The sequence below is a fragment of the Cucurbita maxima genome, unplaced genomic scaffold (assembly GCF_002738345.1).
Source record: "Cucurbita maxima cultivar Rimu unplaced genomic scaffold, Cmax_1.0 Cma_Scf00002, whole genome shotgun sequence".
NCBI lineage: Eukaryota > Viridiplantae > Streptophyta > Magnoliopsida > Cucurbitales > Cucurbitaceae > Cucurbita > Cucurbita maxima.
Window position 1 is genome coordinate 7155895 of NW_019272018.1, and position 26675 is coordinate 7182569.

Here is a 26675-nt window from a genome sequence, read left to right on the forward strand (position 1 = left end):
TATGGGCTGGCCACTTGAGTCAGAGTATCACAAGGAAATTCCACGTGTTCGCTGACGTGGGCTACGCGGCTAAATGAGAATCCGAAGCCAATGCGGTTTTGGGCTTTGGCTCCAATTATTCTTATCGATTCGGAAAATTAACTAACCCGTCCTCCGAATTCTCCTTTTTCTTTTTCCTTTTGGCAACAGTTCCTCGCCACCGTCGTTTTCCTCCGTCGTAACCTCTGTTTAGAACTGGTACCTCCGATTCTGCGAAGGCATTGGCTTTTTGTCTTATTCTGAACGCTCATATGGAAGACTTTGTTAAGCAGGAACTCGCTGAACCTTTACGTGCGCAAGAAACAAGCAACAATCATGAGGTATCAAATGTGTTTCCCGCGTTTATTGAGCTTAGCAGTGACAGCGAGTCGGATTCCGAAGATTCCGAGCAGGAAGTAGTTGACGGGATTTTAGGAGGAGTTACGAGAAGCATCGGACTCCCGAACGGCGTAGATGGAGGATTTTTGAAGAAGAGGAGGCTGAACGAGTTGGGAGTTATTTTGCCTCTAGGTTTTCTTCCGCCCGCGGCGCTGGCCGGAACAGATGTCGTGGCGGTTCCTTTGCCCCCCTCAGAAGAGGCGGGTACGGGACAAGTGGCGAGGACTTCGAACGCTAATGCTTTTGCTTGCAAACAGTTTTGGAAGGCAGGAGATTTTGAAGAAGCTCCTTGTAGTAACTGGGAGTCATCGTCGAGTATGTCTTATTACCATGCGTTCCCATATTGCGTCCCATCATTCCGAAAGACGAGTTTAAAATTTAGCGAAGTTTAATGAATTCGGAATGCTATTTCCAATATCTGGAATCGAGAGTTCATCTTTTATGGAATCATCTTCGTTCTCATATGTCAATACTTAGAATGAAGGTTCTCATATACATAGCAATTTTTTTTTTCTTATTTTCCAAAGAGGGGGAAAAGGGGGGAAAAGCATAAAAAAGAGTGAAAGCGCGATAATGAAGCCAAAGATGAGAGAAACTTCCATTGAAAGAGAACTCAAATATTCATATTGGTATGAGTTACCTGGAAAGCCATCCCAAAAAACTGAAGTTTCTGTTGTGATCTTTTTGAATTGATGGATGTTGTCCTTTTGGATTGATGACTTGGCGGTGCTATCTTCCTGAATTGATACACAATGATATTGTTATCACTTTGTAGCTTATAGAAGATTATCTTTTGTGGGGCTACCAATGCTTATTCCCCCGATGGAGTCTATGCTTTAGATTGTTTGGGTTGCACTGATGTGTGTCATAGATTGTCTCTCTGGCTCAAATTTCATTGCACAGTTTAGTGGCAAGTTGCCTTGGAGTGTGCTACTGTTTTGCTGATAAATCTTTGAATTTAAGCTAAACTCTTTCAAGGATTTTATTTATAGGAATCTAGTCTTTCATGTGGTTTCTCCTAAATTTTAAGTTCCATCTCAGATTTTGTTGGTCACGTATCACCCTTCACGTTGATGCTTGGATTCTCAAATCCATAAAGGCTCGAAAACCAGTTTTGAAACTTAAGCTTACTCACCAAACAATCACCCCAAAATTTTATAATGTTTCCTTACCCCAACTTTTTTTTTTATAAAAAAACTAACATTTCAAACCATTATTTCTGCTAAGCTTCAATCCTAGAGAATAAGAGATAATGGAAGGGATAATCACTTACTCTTTGGTTACAGAATCTAAAAAGAACTATTGAATCTGCCAAGGTCTGCACCTCCATCTTTTTAAGTATTCGCCCTTCTATTATTTCTATCAAATAGATTTGCTTAAACTTCTGCAAATCTGATTTTTTTTTTCACATTCATTTTTGTTAATCCTGCCTTAAGTTTTATGGCCCCTCACCATTATATTTATAGAATTTACTGATAAGGATATCAATTAAAAAGAAAATAACATTCCTTCCTTTATCCAAATAGAATAAAAGGATGTTAATTTAATTTGGCACTGGGAATTTGCTGTTGCAAACGTTCTTTGAAAACTTAATCGATCTTCTTCCCATTCTTCTGTTGGTATTTAACTTTGATTGTATTTATGTCTCACGCTTAACTCTAATTCTGCTGTAGGTGGCATGGACCACGTTAGGGTTCATCCCAAGTTTCTGCATTCTAATGCGACCAGTCATAAGTGGGCCCTCGGAGGTAAGAATGCTTGACACAAAAATGGTTTCTGAAAGTCTCATGAAGTTATATTTTGATCGAGCAATGATTTACATTGGATGTTATACATGGATTTTAAGATATTTGATTCATGCATGCAGCTTTTGCTGAGTTATTAGACAACTCATTAGATGAGGTACCTCACTTTTCCTTCTCATTGTTTTTGACAAAAATCATTTCCACTAATATTGTTCCCATCCCTTAACTGAAGGTTTGCAATGGAGCTACTCATGTTAATATAGACGTGCTTGTGAATAAGAAAGATACGACCAGAATGTTACTGATTGAAGGTATTAGGTTTGATTGGTAGATTTTAGTTTTATTTGATTTTTTAATCAGAAACAGAACTAAAATGCTTTTCAATAGAGAGTAACGATTCCTCACTAAAAATATATAAAGTAATGATTCCATAGTCTCAACCTCGTGGGTGGTATCCTCCTCCCTCCTCTCTGTACTTTTTCCCCTCCATTTGTTTGGCAGAGTGGGAGATAAGCACTTGAAATCAACACTCCTAGCAAGATAGGTAGAAAAGTGGGAGAAAAGGTGTCTCCTGGGGTTTGTTTCATCCCCTTTCTTGATTGGGATTATTTTGGCATTAAATCTTTCTTCCTTGACTTTCTCGTTGGTGGGAATCAACAATCAATTTCTCATTTGGAACATATTGTTGATAAGTAAATCCGAGTTGGATATATAGAGAAGTCTTTTTTAGACAAAAGGAGTCTTTTGTAGACCTGCTCTTGCTCTATCAATCAAACCTTGATATCCTAGCAAGGGTGCTAATTCCTTGAAAAAGTTGGTAAGGGAGTTCATTAGTTGAAGGCAACTATTGTCATGGTGCCATTTAGTTAAACGGAGTTAGACCTCCCTTCTTACATCTCAAAGAGGGCTGGGAGTAAGGCGTTTGAGTTAAAGAAATGGACAAGGTTTCTCAAATGAAAAGTTGATGTGGACTCCTCCATCAACTTGAACAATTCTTCTGACTTTCTTTGAGGCTATGTCAGAGCTGAAGATTAATGGACGAACTTGCCAACTTTTGGGTCTAAAATGTGATATCGATAAGTTGAATAGATGGGCTTCTTTGGTTGGGTGTGATGTTGGGTAGATTCCTTCATCTTATTTTGGTTTCCTTTGGTTCATAGCCTTAGAAACAGTTTGTTATGGGTTCTTATTGTAAGATTCAAGGGTTTCATCTTGGAAGAAAAGATTCTTTTTGAAAGGGGCCAAACTCACTCTCATTCCGTCTATGTGGAGTGATATCTCGAGCAAGTTACCTATTTCTTTTTAGTATTCTTGTGTTTGTGAGTACGCCCCTAGAGAAGCTTATGCGGGATTTCCTTTGGGGAGGGATTGGATAAGGGAAAGGGTTGCATTTAGTTAGGTGGAGGGTGGTGACATAACTTGTTCATGAAGGGGGTTTGACATAACTTGTTCATGAAGGGGGTTTGACATAAATTTTCTATATCCAACCCCCTTCATGAACAAGTTAAGGGCCTTAATAGTGCGTTCCTAGCTAAATGGCTTTGGTGTTTGTATCTCTAGTTTAATTCCCTATGACAAAAAGTTATTGTGAGCAAATATGAATTGAGGGGCTTCCTTTTTTTCTTAGTTTGTTTCGTGGGTGATGGGAGAGATATTTATTTCCAGGAGGGGGGATAACCCCTTAGCTCTATCACTTGTCCCTTTTGATCCTTCTTCTGTATCATTTATGCTCGATGAACTTTTCGATGGCGAATGTGTATCCAGGCTCTATGATCTTTCTTTCTCTCGTTTAGGGGTCCCATCATTCTTGTTTGATGGAGACACGATGGTTGTTGTTGCCCTCCTCACATTGACAGGGGCGTTCAAGGGAAGGGATATTTGTGTTTGGAGTCCTTATCCTTCCAAATGCTTTTCTTGTAAATCCTTATTGCCTTGCTTGTTTAATCACTCTCCCTTGAGTGTCTTTGCCTCGTTTTGGAAGACGAAAATTTTAAAGAAATTGGATGCCCGCACTATTGCAAACTTCCGTCCCATAAGTCTCATGGCTGGCCTATATAAAATCATAGCAAGGGTATCATTAAAAAGGTTCTCCCCTTCACAATAACTGGGCAACAAACAACTTTTGTAGAGGGGCGAAAAATTCTAGATGCATCCCTCATGGCAAACAAACTCATAGATGAGAATGGGAAAGAAAAATTAAAAAGGTGTAGTCATCAAACTTACAAGGTTGATTGGACTTTCCTCAAAAACATTCTTGTGGCGAAAGGCTTTGGCTCAAAATGGTTAAGGTGGATAAAAGGATGCATCTCATCCACAAACTTCTCCATCATCATCAACGGAAGACCGAGAGGGAAGATTTATGCCACACGAGGTCTCCGACAAGGAGATCCACAATCCCCATTCATCATGGTAATGGATTGCCTCAGTCGCGTACTGAAAAAAGCAGGATACGAAGGGAAGATAAAAGGTTTTCAGATTGGTAATGAAGGCTTAAGCATCAACCACCTTCAGTTTGCGGATGACATAATCCTCTTTTTTGACTTGGCAGATGCCTCTTCCATAAAAAAAAAACATGATCGAGATGGTAAAAACCTTCAAAGGATTCTCTGGACAAAATCTCAATCTCTAAAAAACAGAGAGCAAGGGCATCAATATTAGCATGGAGATTATTGAAGAATTTGCTAGCATATATAGTTGTAAAAAGGGAGAATGATCGAATATGTACCAAGGACTACCCTTAAAAGGAAACCATAAATGAAGATTATTATTGATAAAATAGAAAGAAGGCAGAAGACTCACCCTAATACAAGCCACGTTATCCAACCTCCCCACCTACTACATGTCTCTATTTGAAATGCCACAAAAAGTGACCGCGGATATAACAAGATTATCCAGAAACTACTTGTGGAAAGATGGCTTACACCTTGATCAATGAAATATGATAAACCTCCCAACAGAAAAGGGAGGCCTCGGTCTTTTCTCGATAAAGAAGAAGAACAAAGCCTTCCTCACCAAATGGATATGGAGATATAATCACGAAGAAAAGACCTTGTGGAGAAATCTTAAAAAGGCCAAATGTACATCTACATGAAACAAAAATCAAACCCGGCCATCTTCTACGAAAGGGCCTTGGAAGTACATAAAGAAACAGCAAAACCTCATCACAAACTGAACTTTCCATAGGGTGGGGTGAAGGAAGCACATCATTTTGGGCCGACCCATGGATTGAAAATACCAGGCTAGCCATGAGGTCCACTTTTGTACAGGCTCTCTCATAGAAAAATAAACCACAATCAAAGAAATGTGGAGGTTGTCGACAAATTCTAGGACTTGAAGCTTTGTAGGAATTTAAAGGAAAATGAAGCAATGAATGGGCCGAATTAAGCCTTGATCTTTCCCTTGTGGTATTGTCAAACGAAACGACAAAATTCTTGATGATGGACATGGGTTAAAAGTAGAAGCAATAAATCTCACACTAACAAAGGCTATGGAAAGGATATCATCCTATGAATGCGAAGTTATTCCTTTGGGAAATAACACATAAATTAGCACAAGTGAAAATCTAAAAGGGAAAAAAAAAGGAAAAAAGGTCTTACATCACTCTTTCACTAAATTGGTGTCCATTTTGCAAGAAAGAAAATGAATCACAAAGCCACTTATTTATGCAAGGTACATATGCTCAGAATTTCTGGACAACGATTCTCAATATATTTAAATGGCATCTCACATTTTCTAGGGAGGTTAAGGATCTATTGGACATGGCTATAACGTACCACCCTTTCAAAAGCCCTACCATGAAAAAAATCTCATCATGGCTTTCTTTTGGAATTTGTGAAAAGAAAAAAATTAGAGAGTTATACAATACTTTTCAAAAGTCAAGAGACATATACAATACTTTTCATCAGCGTTGTTTACCACTGTCTAATATTTTTACTATGTAGGAAAATTAGAAATTGGATCTACGCCCTTGAAAAAGATAGACTGATTAGCTTGGGTGAAGGGCAAGACAGGATGTTGCGGTCGCTTGATTCTGCTGCTATGTTCTATTCCAATCTGCTATCCTTCATCTAACCAAATCTAAGAACAAGTGAAACGCCCCCTTGCCGAAAATTATTTGGAAGTTCAAGGTCCCTAAAGAAGTAAAAATCTTTTTTGGTTACTTTGCTATGGAAGCCTGCCGATAAACTCCAAAAGAAGTTCTCTAACTGTCCCTCAGTATTGCATCTGTAATAAGAAAGGCGAATCCTTAAATTATATATTTTTTTATCACGGCCCCATTTGCTCTCAAGAGGTGGGTGACTTTAGCTGAAGGAGTTTGGTCTTTTTTTTTTGTCCCCTTGGCATATAAATGATTGGGTTTTGGAATGTCTTGTGGGTTTTTGTGACAAAGCTAGCTTTCATCACCAATGTGCAATAAAAAAGCGAGAGCCCATCATAAGGGAAGCTTATAGAAGCCTATAAAAAGGGAACTGATTACAAAAAAAATAGGAATTATGAAAATGTTGTCCATCTTTGAAGAATAACTGAAATGATAATAATAGAATTCCTTGGTCTCATACATCCAAAGAGAGACGTTGATCCTCGTTGTTGACCACATTTCTCTCAAGGACTCCCAACTCATATTTCTCTCAAGCCGAAGTTCCAAAATGTGCCATACTTTTAGGGCTCCCCTGTCTTGACGGCAGGTGGAACCTTCATCGTCAGACAATAACAACAAATTTTGTTCCCAGCCAAAAGACAACAAGTTGGTGTTATTCTTCTCGTATCTACATAATATATAAAGACAACAAGTTGCAGTGTGCTTTCAGACCTGTCTTCTATAGAGGTGTAGACCCCTGAAGATGTTGTTCTTGATCAAAAAAGAGGAAAAAAGAAAGAATGATGAAAGAAACAAAGGAAAGAATGTTTCAAGGGGATGAAACTATTAGTAAATAGGATTTTTTTGGGACCCAGTTAGAGTTTTCTTCTTCTTGGTCTTATGCAAATCTTTGCCATGGGTAATCGTATACTTCGGATGTGTATGAATAGCACATCTTCCCTTCTTATACTTTCTCCTTTGATAATGAAATTTTCATTTTTGTCGTGTTGGAAAGTTGTGGATTGCTTATAGAAAAATGTCAATTAATCTGTAAATTTTTATTGCTATATCACTTGTATTTGACTGTGTTGCAGATAATGGTGGTGGGATGAGCCCCGACAAAATGCGTCACTGCATGTCATTGGGCTATTCAGAAAAAAGCAAATTAGCAAACACTATTGGACAGTGTAATTTGCCACCATAAATCAAAAGTTTCATCTTGTAGTTTTTAATCTCTTTTGAAAGCATTTTTATTTCATATCTTCACAGATGGTAATGGTTTTAAGACTAGTACTATGAGACTTGGAGCAGATGTAATTGTGTTCTCGCGTTGTGGAAAAAATGGAAAAAGGTCTGTTTTGTTAGTTTGTTTATTATTTTATATTTTTTTACTCTCCATTTTCTACAACTTTATCCTTAGGGCAGATAGTTATGGTAAAACATATCAGAGTTAGAAAACAAATCGACAATTTAAATTTTTTTTGCTTTAATTTCTGTTTTCATTCACTCCTTCGAGGGGTTTGTATTTGTATGCATTAGTTTCTTTTCATTTGAAGCCTTCAATGTAAAGTTTTGTCTTTTGTTCAATTATTTTCCTTTAGTTTATCTTCTACAGTGTACTGATTGAACTCTCTCGGCAGTGGCACGCAGAGCATTGGATTACTGTCCTATACATTTTTGAGAAGCACTGGAAAGGAAGATATCATAGTTCCAATGGTAATGACATTTACTTGTTTATTTAATCCTATTTATTAACCTTCATTTCAATTAATTATTTCATATATGTATATAAATGTATATAGGTATGTCTGAATGTGTGTATTTATATTTTTATAAATTATTAGGGAGAAAAGGATGGAGAATCCACTATTTCTGTTTCAAGTGATCTTGGATCAATAGGATGCTATGGATTATTTGTCTATGCATGTAATATGTGCTGTACAACTTGATATGCAAATGCCTCAAGTTTTTCCATGGTTGGCTTTTTATGTTCATAGCCTACCTTCTTAAGAACTTAAAACTTAATAGTTATTGTTGTTGTTGTTGTTGTTGTCATAATTATTTTTATTGTAATTTTTTTATATCTATGGATTGGTTATATGTTTAAGATGTATGTTATAGAATAAGCCGAAGAAATAATTGCGTTTCATTGATTTTGGGTAATGGTTGCAGGAAACTAGACCTTTTGATTCGAAAGACTCTTTCTTTTTTCTCTCCTACACCACGTTACTAATTTCTTTTCTAATAAGCTAGCAGAATACTAATTTGTTTACTCTAATAATATTGAAATGATCACTGTTTGTCCATCTCTTGCTTATCATGAAGTCGTTGCTTCATATTGTGCACTTTGCTTTTAAGCACTAGGTCTGTGTCCTAAGCTAAGTGATAAAAGAAAGAAGAACTCATCTTCTTTCCTTTTTTTATTACCTTCCTCGCGTATGTATAAGACCGAATCCATTCGGCTTGAATTATAGTTTTGAATTGGATTATTGGGCACCGTATGTTTAGTCGTTAAATTACTTCTGTTATATTTTGATCATGTAAGAAAGAAGTAATGTATTTCGAAACTTGTACTCCCACTGATAGTTTATGTACTTGAATTGTAATATAAGCTTGACTATGAAAGGAAGGGAGGTGAATGGACCAAGATTGTGCGATCTTCTCTTAGTGATTGGAACAAGAATGTAGAAACAATTGTTCAGTGGTCTCCATTTGCCAGTGAAACTGAACTTCTTCGTCAGGTGATGCTTTATTGTTCATTTGGGATACGTTCGTCATTTCATTTTTATATTTTTTTAACTTCTTACAAATTTCTTCATTAGGTTTAGGGTTCCTTTTTGTAGGTTTGGTTTTTTGAATGCCCTTGTATTCTTTCATTTTTTTTTTTTCCTCAATGAAATCTCGATTTTTTATTAAAAAACAATTCTTCATTAGGTGAACTGAGTTCTTGCATGGAGTAGTATTGGCTTGAAGATTTTTCCTGTTCACTGTGGTCATTTTCTTTCATTAGAAAACTAAGCTTTCTTCAGGAAGAATAAAAGATATTTACAGCTTTTCTTTGGATGATATGAGAAGTTGCAGAATCTTAGAGGATTTTTTTTTTTTGTTGATGGATTTTAAAAGGTTTCCCCACAAACGAAGGGATTACACAAAAATCTTCTAATGGGAGATAATTAGAGAAATAGTAGCTTGGCTTAGACGGCTATAATGGAAATTAGTAAGTATTAATCTTCGCATTGTTCTTCTTGGTTAACTGATTATGTTGCTTGGCATGTTTTTCAGTTCTATTTGATGAAAGATCATGGAACTCGCATTATTATATATAACCTCTGGGAAGACGACCAAGGACAGTTGGAACTGGATTTTGATACTGACCAACATGTATACTACATATATATTTTACTTTTTTTTTTACCGCATACTAATTTTGTCAGTATCTTTAAATTAATACTTAACCAATATTTTGTTAGTATCTTTAAATTTAATACTTAACCAATATTTTGTTAGGACATCCAAATAAGAGGCGTCAACAGAGATGAGAAGAATATACAAATGGCAAAAAAATTTCCCAACTCCCGGCACTTCTTGACTTATCGACATTCTTTGAGGGTAATGCTTCATGTGACTAATGAGCAGACAGATGTTCCGTTAATTTGGCTTGAATAATTGCCTACGTGGTTTTAACTTCTATTTTTCTGCAACTGCTTGGAATAGTCTTCACTAATTTGAAATTTGGAAACTCAAAATAAGGCATTTGGAGTTCATCTTTTAAAGGCGACCAGAAGATGCTGACGGTAGAATTGTTTACTCTGTGAATGGAAGAAAGCAATTATTTTTTTTTTTTCATTCACTGAGATTAATTAATTCTGTTGATATACTATATAGGTTTTTTTTAGAGAGGTTAGAGGTGTTATGATGAGGTTTGGGAGATGGTGAGGTTTTATGCGTCTTTGTGGGCGTCGGTATCTATTCCCTTTTGTAATTATGATCTTGGTTTGATTTTGTTGGATTGAGGTCTATTTATATAGTTAGCTCTTGGACTCCTTTTTGTTTTTTAGCTTGTTTTTTTTCATATACCCTTATTTTCTTTTATTTTTCTCAATGCAAGCTTGGTTCCTTACGAAAAAAGTATTAAATCTCTAGGGTTATGCTTCAATTCTTTATTTGAGGCTTCCTCCTGGTTTTCGTATTATTCTTCGTGGGAGAGATGTCGAACACCATAACATAGTGAATGATATGATGATGTCCCAAGAGGTCACGTACAGACCTCAGCCAGTTGCTGAGGGGGTTGTCAAAGATACAAACGTAATGCTCTTGATTTTCTTTTCTTTCTTGAATGTTCATATTTGCTATGCTCTGCGGTGCTAACTGCTTGCAGATGTTGTTCTCAGATGGTTGCAGTTGTAACCATTGGGTTTGTGAAGGATGCAAAGCATCACATAGATGTTCAAGGATTCAATGTTTATCACAAGAATCGACTGATTAAGGCATGCATCTCTTATATAAGAGCTTGATGATTATGGATATATATATATATATATATATATATATATATATATATATATATATATCTTTTTTTTTTTTTTTTTTTTTTTTTTTTTTTTTTTTTTTTTTTTTTTTTTTTAACTAGAAATGAGCCTTTTCATTGAAGAAATGATAAGAGACGAATGTTAAAAAAATACAAAAATTAGAATAGAGAAAGGAAAAATTGAAAACATAACAAGACAACATAAAATAAAGATTTAGAGAATATAAAAGCTTCCCAATTAAGGTAAAAGTCCTGCAAAGAAAATGGAATGATATGGAAAGTGAGCACCAAAAGCTATAGTTGTAGTTCTTTGGAAGTGCTTAGTTCAAGCTTTTCTTCTCATACGTGCTCTTTTTTTTTTCTTTTGAGTTCAACATTTGGACGTGATTACCATGGCCATTCCTTTCATGTGTTTTTATTACAACTATGATAATTTTTATGATTAATGTGAACTAGAGAAACTGTTGATGTTGTTAAGGGTTTCTTTTTCGTCCTAATTTTTAGTTTTAAAATATTTTGACAATGAACTTGAAGTTTTCGCTGACATTTGAAACAACCTTTAGGGACAACGAACTAATTAACCTCCAGGGACAAAACAAGGCAAAACTTGCCAGAAAGCTTTCCATTTAGATCTCATCTCATTAGTTGAATTATTTTGCAACGATATGGAAAGAACAAGAATATGCCATGAAGTCACATAACATCCTTTTGTCTCTTTCGTGCCAAATTTCAGAACCTAATAGTTTTGACAATGTTGACCCAAAGGATTCTAGATCTTCCTTTAAAGCTATGGCTGGAAAGGAACATAAAAATTATAATATGCTTGTTGAAGATTTCAGGCGCAACATGTAAACCATTAGTTTTTTCATATTTTTTGCATTTATAATTGATTTTCAGGGCTTTCCGAGAAGTACACTTTTGATTATGCAATTCTGCTTTTCCCCCCATGTTAAATATGAATTGAGTCATTAATGTTTCTGATTAAATTTTTTTATTTGCCAGCCATTTTGGAGGCTTTGGAATGCTTCGGGAAGTGATGGTCGTGGAGTTATAGGTACTGTTTGGCATATTTATTTACTGATTAATTCACTTATCAATAGAAGATTAATAAAAAAATGGAAAAAATGGAAAAAATGGAAAAAATGGAAATCTGATGTGGTCCATGTTCTGATAGCTCAATTATGCTGCAGGTGTTCTAGAAGCAAATTTTGTTGAACCTGCCCACGACAAGCAGGGTTTTGAGCGAACAACTGTACTTGCAAGACTTGAGGCACGGTTGATACAGATGCAGAAGACTTACTGGTTTGTTACTATGGTTAATCACTAGGTGGCACAATTTCATCTGTTATCCATTCCTGAACCTATTATTTTGTCCTTTAGGGCTTCCTATTGTCATAAGATCGGCTATGCTCCAAGAAGAATTAATAAATTTACCAATCAGTCTCCGGATAGAGGTACATCGGTGTTTTCGTTTGAGCTTTTCTTCTAAAACAGTCACAAACATTTCTTTGATTAGGGACAATTTGTTGCAAAACCAATTGTTTATCCATTTCTTTTCCAGTGATGTGAGTGATGATGTGTGCTAAATGTTATCATGGAGTGTCATCTGCCACCAAGTCAATTCCATTGGCCCTCTGACATGTTTACCCTACTTTTGTAGAAAGTTCCCCCGATGATTATTCTTTGCAATCTTCACCTCAATCAAGAAAGAAAAGTGGAAAGACACCTGATAAAGTCTACTCAGGAAAAGATTCAGAAAAGTTTCAGAAAACAAAAAACTGTAGATATGTGAATGGGGATTCAAGTAAAGACAACAACAGCAGTATGGCCCCTGAGCAATCCAGGACACGACCATCTTCTAAGCCACCATCACCTTCTCCACGAGAAGTTTGGGTGGATAGCCTGCATGGAGGACAGGCAAACAGTATTGGCAATGGGACGTTTCATGAGAAGGAACCTCATGGAAATGATGTTTCAGCGACGATGGAAGCGTCTTCAAATGGAGGAGTCAGTCAAGCTCAGGAAGTTGGATCGGGCTCAAGAGGACCCCAACTGAAGGTATATTATATTTTTATTTTTGTTTCTCATATCCAAGTGGAAGAAAAACCTTAACTGGCTGGCATAAAATAGATGGAACAGTAGATACTTCTTCCAAATTCTATGCATTCTACATGGCCCCAAGGTTTAGGTACCTTACCTTAAATTTACATTTTATTTCACACTTTTTTCAATTCCTTGAACTAAATAACTCGTCAAATTGGATTTATGAAAATACACCACATTAAATCTTCATGTTTTTATGCTTGCTGCTTGTGCCCATGCTTTCTGTAATGTGAATGGTAATCAAATGCACCTGGAGAAATTATTTATGTTTTTCTATATAAACTTGGAACAGGTTGATTTAAGTTTTCATTCCACTCTGGCAGGGAGGAGATGTAAACACTAATGAGCGTTCCCTTTCAAGTTCTGAGTTCCACATGCTACAGAAGGTGAAGGAAGAAAATGCAGAATTGAAGGAGAGGTCTGCGTTCTTTCTTCTGCTTATATAGCAATTGGCATTGTCTGGATGCCTTGAAGTAAATGTTGGCGCCTCATGTCTATCCCTTTCGCAGATTACAGAGAAAGGAAGCTGATCTCAACGAATTGCAGCATGCAAGAGATAGGTGTAAATCACTTGAGGCTCAGGTGCGCATTCTATTTATGTTCTATCTAGTATGTATTGCTGAATCAAATGGTGAATGCTTTTCTGTGATGGATCTATCAATTAAATTGCATTCCTCTCGTCGTGGGTAGGATGAATTTATTTTGGGAACTCAATTTGATAGTGCTAGCATTACCTGGTGTTTGCCCCATTTAGTCATTTGTTGGGGAAAACGCGTTAGTCAATTGCAGATTATACGCCAGTAGAGATTTTGAACTTGGGGAATAAGAAACTGAGGGTCTTCTTTTTTCGCTGTCGTAGAATGATGCAAACTTATCTTAGTTTCCAATAGGATTTTCACGAATTATAAGGCTTAAACGATGTAACATTCTTGAAATTTAATTTGTTCCCTAATGTGATCCAGCTTAAAGCAGCAGAGCTTAAAATTGAGGAATTGAATAAAGAACAAGAAAGCCTAATAGATATTTTCTCAGAGGAGAGAGATCGAAGAGAAACTGAGGAGAGAAATCTGCGAAAGAAGCTCCAGGTGAGGTTACCACCGATCTAGTCGTCTTTCCCTGCTTGCTTTTGTCTTGCAATAAAATTGTTCTTGCCCTGGGCCTCTACAGGAAGCATCCAACACCATTCAAGAGCTGCTAGATAAGATAAGAATACTGGAAAAACGTTAGCTCCTTGTAGAAACGGAGCTCTGGAGTTACCATTAACATTCTTTTGGCGGCACCTTCCTCATCACCGAATTCTCTCACGCCTATCGTGGCAATTGCCAAGCTAGGCACTTGTAAACGAATACCGTCGATGCTGTTCCTGCAAAATTACTGTAAATTCCGTGTAGGGGAGAGGTATCAAACTGAAGAAAGTCTTGTAAATTGAAACCGAATGCAATCAACCGAATCATTATTCCTTCAAGAAGTTTCCAGTGGACACATTTACTGACCAATTTTGTAGATATATCTTTTATATTACAATGTGGTTTGGTTTCTTCTAAATTCCGTGTAGGGGAGAGGTATCAAACTGAAGAAAGTCTTGTAAATTGAAACCGAATGCAATCAACCGAATCATTATTCCTGCAAGAAGTTTCCAGTGGACACATTTACTGACCAATTTTGTAGATATATCTTTTATATTACAATGTGGTTTGGTTTCTTCTATGTATCATTCAAACCCACACCCTTAGGTGTGATGGTAACTGACGAATTGAGAAATGGTAGAAAGAATGCAAGGATTGTATAAAAATGAAGGTCTTCCGTTGCATCTACAGCATCCAGAGCAAGAGCCTAAAGAAACAATTCTTTACCCAATTCCATTTATACACGAGAATGAGGCTGAATCGCAGGGATTGTGTTTCAAAGTATGGAACAGGAGCAGACAACCTTCTGGGGTGATGTATCGTCAATCTTTTTCTCTGTTCAGAGGGATCATTATTCACATATTTAAGTAATGAGGATTTAATACAGAAGTGCACCCATCAAGAAATTTAATAGATGACAGAATTAGGAATCGATTGATTTTAAATTGAAATATTATGATGAGTTCCGTTCATGTTTTTATTTTATAGCGCATTTGTTCAATGCTAGAAATTAGGTACATTTTGAGCAATATGATTATTTTAAATCACCAACAAACAAATTCTAGAAAGCAGGCTACAAGACGATTAAGTAATATGATTTAATGGCATTGAATGTACAAATATAATAAGCAAATCCTAATTGCTTAACTTAACAAACAAATAATTTACAGTAGAATGATTTAGAACAGATGAATATGTTTCTAAGAAAAGTAATTTTAAAGATGGCCTTATGGCAAACTGTGTTCCAGCTCCAAAAGGCAACTTCTAGCCTCCACACATTAGCTTAATGGTAAAAAAGGTCCATGAATGCAAGTTAGCCACCAAGTTGAAATTTCGTATTCTACAATTTAAATTGACAACTAAATGTTGGTTAAATAGATGGCCTGTTAGTCGCAAATTAGCTCTAAAAAAATGCAAAATTTTGCATTGTTCCATCTTATCCATTATTCCTCTATTTTCCGTAACTGTTTTGAATACGAAAAAAAAGTCTACAGCGAAACTGAAAGATAACTTCTGAAAGCACATGCGAGTGTAAAAGATCAGAAACGTAGTGGGATAAAAACAGTCTGAGGCTGGAGCTGTGTATGGGCAACTTAAAAAATGATAAATTGAGGCTCTCTGAGCTAAATGGGCCTAAATGGTGTTGGAGGTTTACAGTAGCCTGGAAGATGTGAAATCAATTGGTTTCTAGCACTTATATGAAGGGGGGGATTGAACTGGTATGCAAAACCAAAACAAAGGGGAATTATAGAAGTCCTATGTGTTATGTCTCCAGATGGATTTCAACAATCACTAACGAGAATGGAACAAATTTTCAGTAAGGCAAACTTCCCAAGAAAAAATCAAGAATCAAGGGTGGAAAAAGGCAGTGAGGAAACCAAGAGGACCAGGAAAAGTTAATGTTGAGTGGAAAAAGGCGTTCTTTTCTAAGGGTGATTGTAGTTTGGAAAAGTTTGGACCAGTCACTGTTGAGTGGCTTCTTATTTGTGTTTAGGGTCCCAGTGGCTATTAGTAAAAGTTTGTGCGAAGTTTACAAGAGATTATCTTCGAAGGGTTATTAAGTTGGATGAGTGTTGACATTTGATTGGGTGGGAGGTGGTTTCTAAGCTGACCAGGACTTAGGTATGGAAACCTCTCCCTAGCTGATTCGTTTTAAAACCATGAAGCCGACAACGATATGTAACGTGCTAAACCAGACAATATTTGCTAGCAGTGGACTTAGGCTATTACAAATGGTATTAGAAGCAAACACCAGACGGTGTGCCAAAGAGGATACTAGCCCCCAAGGGGGTGGATTGTGAGATCCCATATCAGTTGGAGAAGAGAATGAAACATTCCTTATAAAGGTATGGAAACCTCTCTTTAGTAGACGCATTTTAAAATAACGAGGCTGATGACAATACGTAATGGGCCAAAGCGGACAATATTTGCTAGTGGTGGACTTGGGATGTTATATGGGCATTTATAACGAGGTCTTGAAGGCCAAACACTTTGGTGTTTCCTTATTGAGAGCAAGTAGTCTCCATTCTAAAAATGGACCCTGAGTGATTCCGTGTAGAGATTTGTAGAGGGAGTCAGAGGGCTTGGATCACATTCTCAGAGACAATGGTTGCTATTACAATTTGGAACAAGTTTTTGGGGTCTTAGGGTTGTACTCTTTAGAGCTCTTTGTTTTTTTGCTACCTTATGAGGGGGTTTGGCTTGAGGAGAGACATAGGATAATTTTTAGTGGGTAGAGAGGTCTTGGAAAAAAGTCCGGTACTCTGTAAGATTTGTTACTTTCCTCCAATGCCTTTTTCTAAGATTTTTTGTAATTATCCTTTGGATCTGATTTTCTTGGATTGGAGCCCTTTGTTATTCAGCCAGTTAGTTTTTTGACAGCTCCTTCTGATGAGCTTTATAGTAACGATCTTTAATGCCTTTTATAACATCAATGGAATGATAATGTTTCCTATAAAAAGAAAAGAAAAAAAAGATCCCTTAATTTACTCTTTAATTTTTTTTCAATCAAAGTTCGTTTTTCATTATAAAAAAAGAGGTGAATTTAGCTGAAAGCCATTCTCCTTTCCAGAGTTTGATCTCAAATTGATTTAGTAATTACTCCTTTAATAAAGTTTCTTCTAAGGCTTCCTTGGGCTTCTTCTTGTACTTATATAACATGAAGCAGTTTTCTTATGTCCCACATGAATTTCTTAGTTGGGAGGCTTTCTTTCTTTATTTTCCAGTGATCAATGGAAAGTTCTTTATCTGGTTGAGCATACGTGTGTTTGTAGCTGGAGGTATACAGGATCCTAAGGAAACCTTCGTATGTATGTCACCTAAATAAATGTTGGTAAAACATAGACAAAGAATTACCGGAATTCAGATGGCAATTCCAACTCCCAAGACCACGACCATACAAGTTGGCAAACTATAGAATAATGCAGAGAAGGTAAACGAAAACATATAAAAGTAAAATTTAAAGAGGAACGATCTATGGACAAGAAATTATATATATAACTAAAATCACAACGAAAATCACCTGTCTTGGCTTTTGCTAGGGATGGTTGTACAACAACATGCATTATAATAACTCCTCCTGTGGACTCACCAAAAGGTAATTTACACTGACCAACAGTCTTATTATTTTCCAAAATTTTGCCCGAACTTATCAGTTTTACTTCACTGGCTGCCTTTGGAGTGACTGTTTTGCCTAACAAAAAAAATAAAAATAAACCGAAAGGTAAAAGGAAAAAAGGAATTAATATATTGACCAATTCGTAGAGCGTGTTCAGGAGAAATCTAGAGAATGAAGTATGTTAATAAGAGACTCCAAACTACGTGTGTTAGAGTTGGATTTCAACCGCTTCTAATAGAACCGATAGATATTAACAATTACACATACGTCCAGAAGCACACAAGTAAAGGAAGGGACTTAAAAGAAAAAAGATCAAGAGATCTGCTACATAGAATAGAGAACACCGTAATCACATATGCATTTTTGTGAAAGAATGATGAAAGATATCCAAATGTCAGAAATCACGCTAATAAAGTATCTACAAAGGGAGAATAATGAAGAGTAAGGTTCCAACCTTTGGGCCAATCAGACACTATTCTCTGCTTAAGCACATCAACCGTCGAGGCGGAGGAGTATCGAAATGGTCCAACATCAGAACCATCGTACAGCCTGAACTTGATGTCAATCAAATCGTCCTCCGGCATCTGATTAGAGTATTCCTCGGAAATTGTTCGAGTGTGTGATCCCGACGTCGGATTGATAAGGAAACGCGCACAAGTAATCCGGTGCCCTAGGAGGCGCACAGCAATTCCAATAGCAAAGAAGCTAAAAGGATTATGGATGTGTATACCAAAAAGGATCCGGAAAGGAAATAAACTCTTTAGAAAGTCAAAAGAGGAGACTACCAGAGCGAAGAGGTTGGGAGGCGGTTCTTTCAAAATCAGCCAGAAGATTATTATTATTATTATTATTGTTATTTCTAAATTGACGTATCTATCAATATTATTGAGGTGGAGAAAGGACGCGGTCTTCAGCACTCTCTCTGGCATTTGGTCCGACGTCGCTGCGCTTAGGAACCATACGATGTCGTTTAAGTGTTTGCGGTTGAATTTCTTCTGAGTCAGCAGGTCGAGCATCAATGGGCGTGGAATCGGGAATACCTTGCTACGCTTATTGTCCGTTTTGTTTTTATGATGTGAATTATGAGTTGGTTCTCGAACCTCTAATTCCATTTAAAATTTAATTGGTAGTCATAATATTGTGACTCTTCATTGGCTATAAGCCTCCTTTGGGTATTTCAATGCAGCAGCTTGGTCACAATGGCATGCTAAATTAAATATATTTAAGTAAGGTCCGCTGAGCTGTTTAGATGTGATAATTTGACGGTAACATACCAGAACACAAACACCTTTCCAAAAGCATGTTTCAAATTGGAAGAAGTATATATATTCTTTTGATGGGGAAAAAAGTATAGGGATAGAAATACTCTTGCAACTTTCCAAAATTACCCTCATTGCCTTAGTACTCGAGCAGTACCCCTAAGGAGTATTCTAGACCTTTGAACGCATCTCAAAATCTATAAATAGCCCTCTTCTTCTATCTGCAAACCCTCTAAGAGAGATCACCTAGCTTCTCCTGTATCAAAAGAGAAACGCACATGGGAAAAACAGAATACAGCATGACCTTAGTAACCAAAGAATTTGAAATATCATATGAAAACTTCACAATCACATAAAAGAGAAACATGTCCTTCATGTCAATGTTCCTAAACACATCATTACCAATTTACCAGAAACCATTTATATACAAGAATATGGCCGATAGCAACCACGTTTTGAAAGATGATTTACCAAACGAATCATATCATTCGTGTTGTGTTTCAAAGTATGGAACAGGAGCACACGATCTTCTGTTGCGAATTGTCAGTCTTTTTCTCTGTATCATCAACATATCTCAGTAAATATTTGATACCATAGCAAAGAATTACCAGACTCATCGGAAAAACAAATTTGGATAGTGACCACATGATTTAATCTAGTTTTACAATGATCACTTTCAAGAATTGACTAGAAAACCATAGCAGTCACATAAACTTATTTATACAGGTAACTTTCTATTTTTCATTCTGTTTCTCTTGCTCGTCAAGGGGTACATACGTAGCTGTGGATATTGTTTGGATATGCATTCAATGGAATCAAGAAAGAACAACTAATAATCAAACAGAAGAAACCAAATCCACAGATGAGATCCTAGATTGCCACATTGGCAAACTTAGTTTAAATTTGGTTGACTATACCCTCTTTATTTTGGAATCAGAGGTATGTTTTAGCTTTCATAACAACTTTGTCAACCTTCATGGAAATAAACGATGTTTTCATAGAATCCCAAGTAATCATATGTGAAGGTGAAACATAAAGAAATTCTAAGCAATTAAAGAAAATTATAGTCATGGAAATAAGAGAGGTTCTTATAGAATCAGAAGTAAGCATATGTAATCGTGAGATATTAGTTAATGTATTAATCAAAATTAAATCTTTGCAATATGGAAATTAGAGCAAGTCAATTACATAAGGCTAGTTAATACATAATTTCTATATTGTATAATAAAAATAATATAACAGATTTTAATAGTAATTAACAGTTAATTAACTGTAAACTTAACAAAATAAAATAAATAAATCTGGAAGATTTTTTGATTTTCCTTGGCCCTCACAACAATCCAAGTTCTTTCTTCTCTAGTTTATTCTAGTTTTTCCAATGAGAAAAGAATATGAAAAGAAAAAAAAAAAAAGATAAAAAGGAAAAAATATTGAACAGAGAAGAAGCAAGAGTAGAGAAAAGGGCCAAATCAGGAAAAGAATAAGAATGGGTAGGAGTGGATATTTTGAATCTTTAGTTAAATCTGCAAGGCTGACAAGAATTTATATCATTACTAGTAGATCCGAATAATAAACCAGCCTAAGCCCTTAGAAAATGTCTATCTTAAATTACAAGTTTAGTTTCTCAACTTGTGTTTATTTGGTCCTTCAGCTTTCAAAAGTATCTAATAAATCTTTAAATTTTAAACTTTGAGTTTAGGTCACCAAAAAATTTGAAATTTTTTAAAACTAATTGATCTATAAATTGAAATTTGTAATTTTAAAAGTTTATGAACCAAATCGACACAAAATTTAAGGACCATATACACACTTCAACTCTTCTCATTTGGCCTTCTTAACCACTAGGCCAACCCATGGACTACTTTCACTTTTCGCTGCATACTTTGTAGAGACAATAGTCAATGAGATGATCCTATGACTTTGGGTTAAATGAAATGGTTTAGCTACAACCTGAAACAGTTATTGTCCTAACCATTCAAAGAAAGCACTCAAAAACACTTCTTCATTTAAAAGCCACAGGCAGTAGTTCAGGACAAGCTTAGAAAAAAGGGATAACATCTGCGGCAGAATAAATGAAGAAAGAAGGTTCTCTGAAAGGCTCATGATAGCTAACTCATGGGACCACTTGCTAAGATTTGGCATTCTAGTTAGCGAAGTCAGACTTATAACTCAAAAGCACTTGTCAAAGCTGATTGAATACTCTAAGAATGATTTTGAAATTGTTATATCTCATTAACTTCAGAAAGAGCAACAAAAACAGTTGTTAGTGATTAGCATCAGAAGAGTATTGACATAAGTTCAAGCCAAAAAAGACCAACAAATGGATAACTGTATCAGTTCAGAATACGGTTCCAACTCCTAAGACCTCATTTATATAGACTTGTCGAACTACATCCAGAGTATTTGAAAAACCATTGGGTATAGGACAAAATGGAAAATATACCGTATTACTGTAAAATTTTAAAAGGAACAATCTATGAACAAGAAAATTATATTTATAGCTAAGATCTCAAATGTAATCACCTGTTTTAGCTTTTGCTAGGGATGGCTGTACAACAACGTGCATTATAGTAACTCCTCCAGTGAACTCACCAAAAGGTAATTTACACTGACCAACAGTCTTGTTATTTTCCAAAATTTTTCCAGAACTTATCAGTTTTACTTCACTGGCTGCCTTTGGAGTGATTGTTTTGCCTAAAAGGTAAAGAAAAATCGTCCCAAAAGGGAAAAGGAGAATCAATATGAAAACAAATGCAGAGGAAAAAAGAAGAAGATTAGAAGCCCAGTGAAAGAAAGACACTTCTTCAGAGAAACCTCAAACATAGGCATGAGTTCCTAATGGTAAACGACACACATCAAAGAATTGAACATGCGTCCTCTGAACGAGCGCGTAAATCAAGAATAAAATATCGACGCAGAGCTGTCTGCCAAGAATAAAATATTAGTCCTAAAAATATATTTCTTAAGCTAGCAGCCTATAGTACTAAAAAAAGGAGGATCAACAGACTCTAGAACATGCAATTAGGAAAGCCGGAAGTCTACTTAGCGTTTGCATTCAAAGGACATACAGAAACCTAAATGTGAGAAATGATTACAAATTGAGTACTTATAATTGAAAAGAATAAGAAGAAGATGAAGAGCTAAGCTGGAACCTTTAGGCCAATCGGACACTATTCTCTGCTTAAGCACATCTATTGTCGATGCGGACGAGTATCGAAATGGTCCAATATCAGAACCATCGTAGAGCCTGAACTTAATGTCAATCAAATCGTCCTCCGGCATCTGAGTTGAGTATCTCACAATCAGGTAAAAGTGTTGGATCCCGACCTTGAATTGATCAGAGAAGCGGCCCAATATCCGGTGCCCTAGAACAAATTCACAGGAATTCCAACAGCAACGAAGCTGAAGCAATTGCAGGAGTGAACACCATGAAAGATCCGAAAAGGGAAGTAATTTTGAATATAGTGAAAAGAAAACGACAATCAAGAGAAGAGAGAAGAGACCTTGTGAAGCCGTCGATCAGGCAAGGCCAAGGCAGAGTTTCCTCTCAGCTGCAGGCTTTTCAGAAAGAAGAATATTATTCAATAAGAAATTCGATATATATATATTTCTTTCCCAAATTATGAATCTATAAATATTATTTTAAGTTATTGAACTGAGGAAGAAGACAAAGTAAGCGCTCGCTAAGGCAGACCGATTCGAAATCGATGCTGTCTTCTTGACTTTATGTCACGTCACGACGCCACACCACACCACACCGCACCACTGGCGCTTTCTGCGGTTCGGTTCGGTTCGGTTCGGTTGGCTTATGGAATTAAACGGTGACGTTTTAGTCGGTCATCCACACTGTGACTATTTGGCGGGCTCATCCAATAGCCAATACTGTCGATGTGACCTCCGTAAAGCCGCCTAAAGCAGCAAAATGACGAGCAAAAGGAAAAGGGGAGAAGAGGGCATGGGAGAAGGAGAGATCGTATGGCAAACCCCAGCCAATGCCCCTCAGCGATGCGATTATATATTTCACAATGGTACAAACTAAAAGCCCTCTTTTGGGGATTTTCTTTTCGTTTTAGTTTCCAGTTTGGATTAATCGGAGTTCTTTGCTTAGGGAGGCGGCACGTTAGACCTTACTACTTCGAGTTCATTGCCCATGTAAGTGCCTTATGGGCATCCTTTCTTATTTTTCAGTTTAAACTGTCACAAATGTGCGACTATTCAATCTAATTTCATACTCGTAATTGGAACTTTATATCTACAATTTGCAGGTTAAGAATCGATGGGCCGGCAAATCCGTTGTCGACTTGTTTACTGAAGAGTTTAAAGGCCGACCATACGAGTACTATGTATGGTCTTTTTCTTGTTTAATGTGATCATTTGGTCTCTGCTTTTGTCAGTTATTGTATTGTTTGAATCAAAATATAGATTTTTCCTTGTTTTCATGCCTTACTGTGTGGAACTTTGTTTCTCAGGTTGATGCAGTCAAATGTGGTCGCATACAAGTCGATGGGGAGATGGTGCCTACATCATATATAGTTAAAACATCTCAAAAGATAAGCCATTTTCTGCACAGGTATATGTTCTCCACGTTGTAATTTCTGGTAGTATTTTAAAGGCTTATGGTTCTCGGTTGGTATAAACTACGTGGCTATGATTCTCTTTAATTTACATTTTTCTGTCTTAATTTTCTTTACTCAAAGCTGCATTATAGAGTTTTCAAGCTTGTAATTGATTTCACAAGGGCTATAGGCATGAACCGCCTGTAATGGCTTTGGAGGTGAAAATTCTCAAAGAAGAAGCAGATGTGCTGACGGTTTACAAGCCTGCGTCTGTTCCAGTGAGTCAGATTGGTAGTATGAATTTCATATGATGTCATTAGTATTGCAAGCTCTGCAATATATGCCCTGTAAACTTTTGAGTTTTAGTGTGCACATTCTTCTTGTCTGCCATTGTTTGTTTTTTCTTTTAAGTAGATTTTCCGTCACTTATGCTTTTATTTAATTAGCAATCTCTAATGTAATATAGGTTCATCCATGTGGTCAATATAGGAAGAACACCGTTGTTGGCATACTTCAGGCAGAGCATGGTTTGGCACCTCTATTTCGTATCCAACTTCCATTTCCTTCTTGTAGCTATTATGCTCTTGGCTTAGTTCTGTTAAATTGATAATGAATAAACTCTGTTAGCATACTTTATCCACCGGTTTGAAGGGTAACCCTCTTCTTCCCTTGACATAATCATGTCAGCTATACATCGACTAGACCGTCTTGTCTCAGGACTTCTTATCATTGCTAGAAATGCATCGAAAGCTGATCTTTTCAGACAACAGGTATGTCTTATGCTTAAGATCTTCTTCATTAGCTATATGTAGTTAATGAAAAGGGAATTCATTTTCATGGAATTTTTATGTGGTGCAGTCTTCTAAAATAATTTAATCGAACTTGTACAGTGGCTTTTCTTCGGTAGACAACTTCTAACTGTTATATTGTCACATGCATGGTTTTCAATGTATGGACATGGGTCCAGAGCATGGTCGTACTACCATGTCCAACGCAGATATTCTGCCTAAAACAAAGTTCTCGAGATTTCTAGATTATGACTTACAAGATATACAAATAATTGATATTTATTTTATAGAAAATATTTAAAATATGAATAATAATCAATTTTTAAGATTAAAAGAAAATTCCACTTGCACTGACTCTTGTCATGTTCACTGTAAATAGTTAAATTCAAAATTTCATTGATTTCTCGTTCTTTTCTACACATGTACAAACTAAGAACTGATGAAACTCACTTAATAGGAATGTATGCTTTCTGCAGATTGAATCTGGGCTGGTGAAGAAACAGTATATTGCAAGGGTGGTGGGTGTGTTTCCCGAAGAGGAGGTATTTCTTCTTTATTTTAGTCAAGTCATGTTTTTCTCTTCTCTCTTCAATTCTTTATCAAACTGTTACCTCAATTATGACCAGATTAAAGGGTTACTTTTAGATTCTTCTTGTAACAATATAGAAGAAATCCTTTTGATAAAGGGCAATTCAATATACTCCCTCCTAAACGGAGCTCTGATTGTCTTGTCCTGGTTTGCTGTGGATATGTGCATGAGTTTCGGCTTGTGTTCTGTGCTCATTATAGACATGTGGTGCTGTTAGAAGAGTATGAGATCAAACACTCAGTTCTTTTGACACTAAAGGAATATAAATGTGTATCAAATTCTTCGTTCAGTCTCAAGCACAATACCCAGTTATCTGGAGAACTATGGCGTATTTTTATATTTGGTGAAGTCACCTCATAATATTGATCTTCTATTTCTATTAGGCATCTATCTGATTATCGGCTTCACTTTATCCTGGATTTGATTTCAGCAAGTGGTCGATGTTCACATAAACTACAATGCTCGAGAGGGAAGGAGCACAGCGGAGGTGAAGCTTCATTTTCTACAATTGTCCATATGGACTACAGTTACTTAAAAAGAGGAAGTGGATAATAAGGGAATGTACTTTGTTGACAGTCGGTCAAACGGTTGTCCTATAAGAATAGTTGAATTGGTTTAAACTCCCTACGTATAATAAAGAAATTAAAAAGATGGAGTTTAATTCGCAGTGTATTGTTCTGTTTTCCTAAAACAGAACAGTACAGCTATTCTTATAGGTCTAAAACAGGTTTATTCCATAACCATTATATTATCATGGATAAAGTTTGTGAGAGATCTGTTGCTCCTTTGGCTCCTAGTGTCGTCCTCTTGAGTGGAAGCGTATTTGTCTGACTTTAGTATTGACACAACAGATGGTTGATTCTTGCAAGGATACTATGGCAAAGGGGAAGGCCGCTCAAACAAAGTTTACTTGCATCAGTTCCGATGGAGTCCATAGCATTGTTTTATGTGAACCGGTCACTGGACGAACTCATCAAGTAAGTGTAATGTTTGGAATATTGTCCACCCTCTTTTGCATGAGACCTCCCCTTAATGATATTTCGTACGTTTGAATGATCCATGTATGTTTGCTTCCTCTCCTTTCTTATGTTAAATCGGTGTGTTGTGGTATACCTGCAATGCAGATCCGTGTGCATTTGCAGTACACAGGGTATCCTATTGCCAACGATGCACTGTACCTTACAAAAGTAGCTTCTGGTCGCTCCATGGAAAAAACAACTGCAGATAGAGCTGCTGCGATATCTGCGAGTTCTACAGCACATGATATCGAAGAAGATTGTGTTAATGCACGCAAAGAAAACTCAAGTGAAGATTTTAGGATTGACCCTATGTGCACAAACTGTCCAAATTTGGCTCCAAAAGGGTGAGAAACTTTTGTTCCACAGGAAGATTTTCTGGTTTGATTCCACTGAAAATGTAACGATGTCCATGAGTTTCGCTTTGAACGTGCTTCGTTATGTGCAGATATGACGGAGAAGAAGAGGGATTGTGGCTGCATTGCGTTCGGTACTCTGGACCAGGATGGATCTACGAATGCCCATATCCAGAATGGGCTTCACTTAAATAGACTTCGTATGAAAAGTGTATTTTTGGATTCAAGTTTGAGAAGGCTGGACGTGGGTATGAATATGATTCTTCGTAGAGGACCCAGTTTTTGGGATATTTGTGTTTATTATGAAAATGATGAAAATGAGGTGGGAGAAATTATGTGGAATTTGGAGGGATAAGTGAGTGTGAGCTGCTACAACTGGGTATGCCACTCCATGCGATTCCAAAAATGATTCCAAGTACACCGACGCATGTACGTTTACACAGTACCACCAAGCCCTTGTAACATAATAACTTCAACAAGCTCTCCTACCACTTGCC

At 36.6% G+C, this 26675-nt stretch overlaps 4 protein-coding genes across 9 annotated transcripts; 2 read left to right on the top strand and 2 right to left on the bottom strand.

Annotated features, from left to right (window-relative positions):
• The first annotated feature begins 113 nt into the window (after positions 1-113).
• Positions 114-14531, top strand: LOC111498044 (protein MICRORCHIDIA 7-like). 3 transcript variants are annotated; one of them, XR_002720713.1, is made up of 21 exons: positions 114-732; positions 2091-2165; positions 2285-2319; positions 2395-2473; positions 7335-7427; positions 7510-7591; positions 7881-7956; positions 8853-8981; positions 9523-9621; positions 9748-9849; positions 10384-10545; positions 10632-10727; positions 11771-11822; positions 11959-12070; positions 12149-12222; positions 12429-12826; positions 13195-13289; positions 13381-13453; positions 13834-13956; positions 14039-14269; positions 14434-14531. XR_002720713.1 is itself a non-coding variant. In XM_023149100.1 (20 exons), exons 1-20 carry the CDS (start codon positions 291-293, stop codon positions 14096-14098), a joined length of 2457 nt encoding a protein of 818 aa, XP_023004868.1. In that variant the 5' UTR covers positions 114-290; the 3' UTR covers positions 14099-14411. The 3 variants fall into 3 exon arrangements, 2 of the variants coding, with proteins under 2 accessions (XP_023004868.1, XP_023004878.1); XM_023149100.1 differs by lacking the exon at positions 14434-14531 and having other exon boundaries at positions 14039-14411; XM_023149110.1 differs by lacking the exons at positions 2285-2319; positions 2395-2473; positions 14434-14531 and having other exon boundaries at positions 14039-14411.
• LOC111498064 (membrane-anchored ubiquitin-fold protein 3-like) lies at positions 14461-18460 on the bottom strand. 2 transcript variants are annotated; one of them, XM_023149121.1, is made up of 4 exons: positions 18069-18460; positions 17519-17689; positions 17353-17407; positions 14496-14832 (listed from the first exon to the last, which is right to left on the bottom strand). In XM_023149121.1, the coding sequence occupies exons 1-4, from the start codon at positions 18196-18198 to the stop codon at positions 14820-14822; spliced, it is 369 nt and encodes a 122-aa protein (XP_023004889.1). In that variant the 5' UTR covers positions 18199-18460; the 3' UTR covers positions 14496-14819. The 2 variants fall into 2 exon arrangements, with proteins under 2 accessions (XP_023004894.1, XP_023004889.1); XM_023149126.1 differs by lacking the exon at positions 17353-17407 and having other exon boundaries at positions 14461-14832.
• Positions 18461-18917: 457 nt separating this feature from the next.
• Positions 18918-22480, bottom strand: LOC111472981 (membrane-anchored ubiquitin-fold protein 3-like). Of its 2 annotated transcripts, XM_023118595.1 has the most exons (5): positions 22377-22480; positions 22026-22275; positions 21397-21567; positions 19345-19429; positions 18918-19129 (listed from the first exon to the last, which is right to left on the bottom strand). In XM_023118595.1, the coding sequence occupies exons 2-4, from the start codon at positions 22153-22155 to the stop codon at positions 19374-19376; spliced, it is 357 nt and encodes a 118-aa protein (XP_022974363.1). In that variant the 5' UTR covers positions 22156-22275; positions 22377-22480; the 3' UTR covers positions 18918-19129; positions 19345-19373. The 2 variants fall into 2 exon arrangements, with proteins under 2 accessions (XP_022974363.1, XP_022974355.1); XM_023118587.1 differs by lacking the exon at positions 18918-19129 and having other exon boundaries at positions 19179-19429; positions 22377-22479.
• A 53-nt stretch (positions 22481-22533) lies between these two features.
• Positions 22534-26520, top strand: LOC111472942 (RNA pseudouridine synthase 7-like). Of its 2 annotated transcripts, none has more exons than XM_023118537.1 (12): positions 22534-22901; positions 22982-23025; positions 23139-23216; positions 23343-23443; positions 23620-23707; positions 23896-23974; positions 24117-24199; positions 24694-24759; positions 25237-25293; positions 25658-25783; positions 25931-26169; positions 26271-26520. In XM_023118537.1, the coding sequence occupies exons 1-12, from the start codon at positions 22796-22798 to the stop codon at positions 26371-26373; spliced, it is 1170 nt and encodes a 389-aa protein (XP_022974305.1). In that variant the 5' UTR covers positions 22534-22795; the 3' UTR covers positions 26374-26520. The 2 variants fall into 2 exon arrangements, with proteins under 2 accessions (XP_022974305.1, XP_022974312.1); XM_023118544.1 differs by having other exon boundaries at positions 25676-25783.
• Positions 26521-26675: the final 155 nt, after the last annotated feature.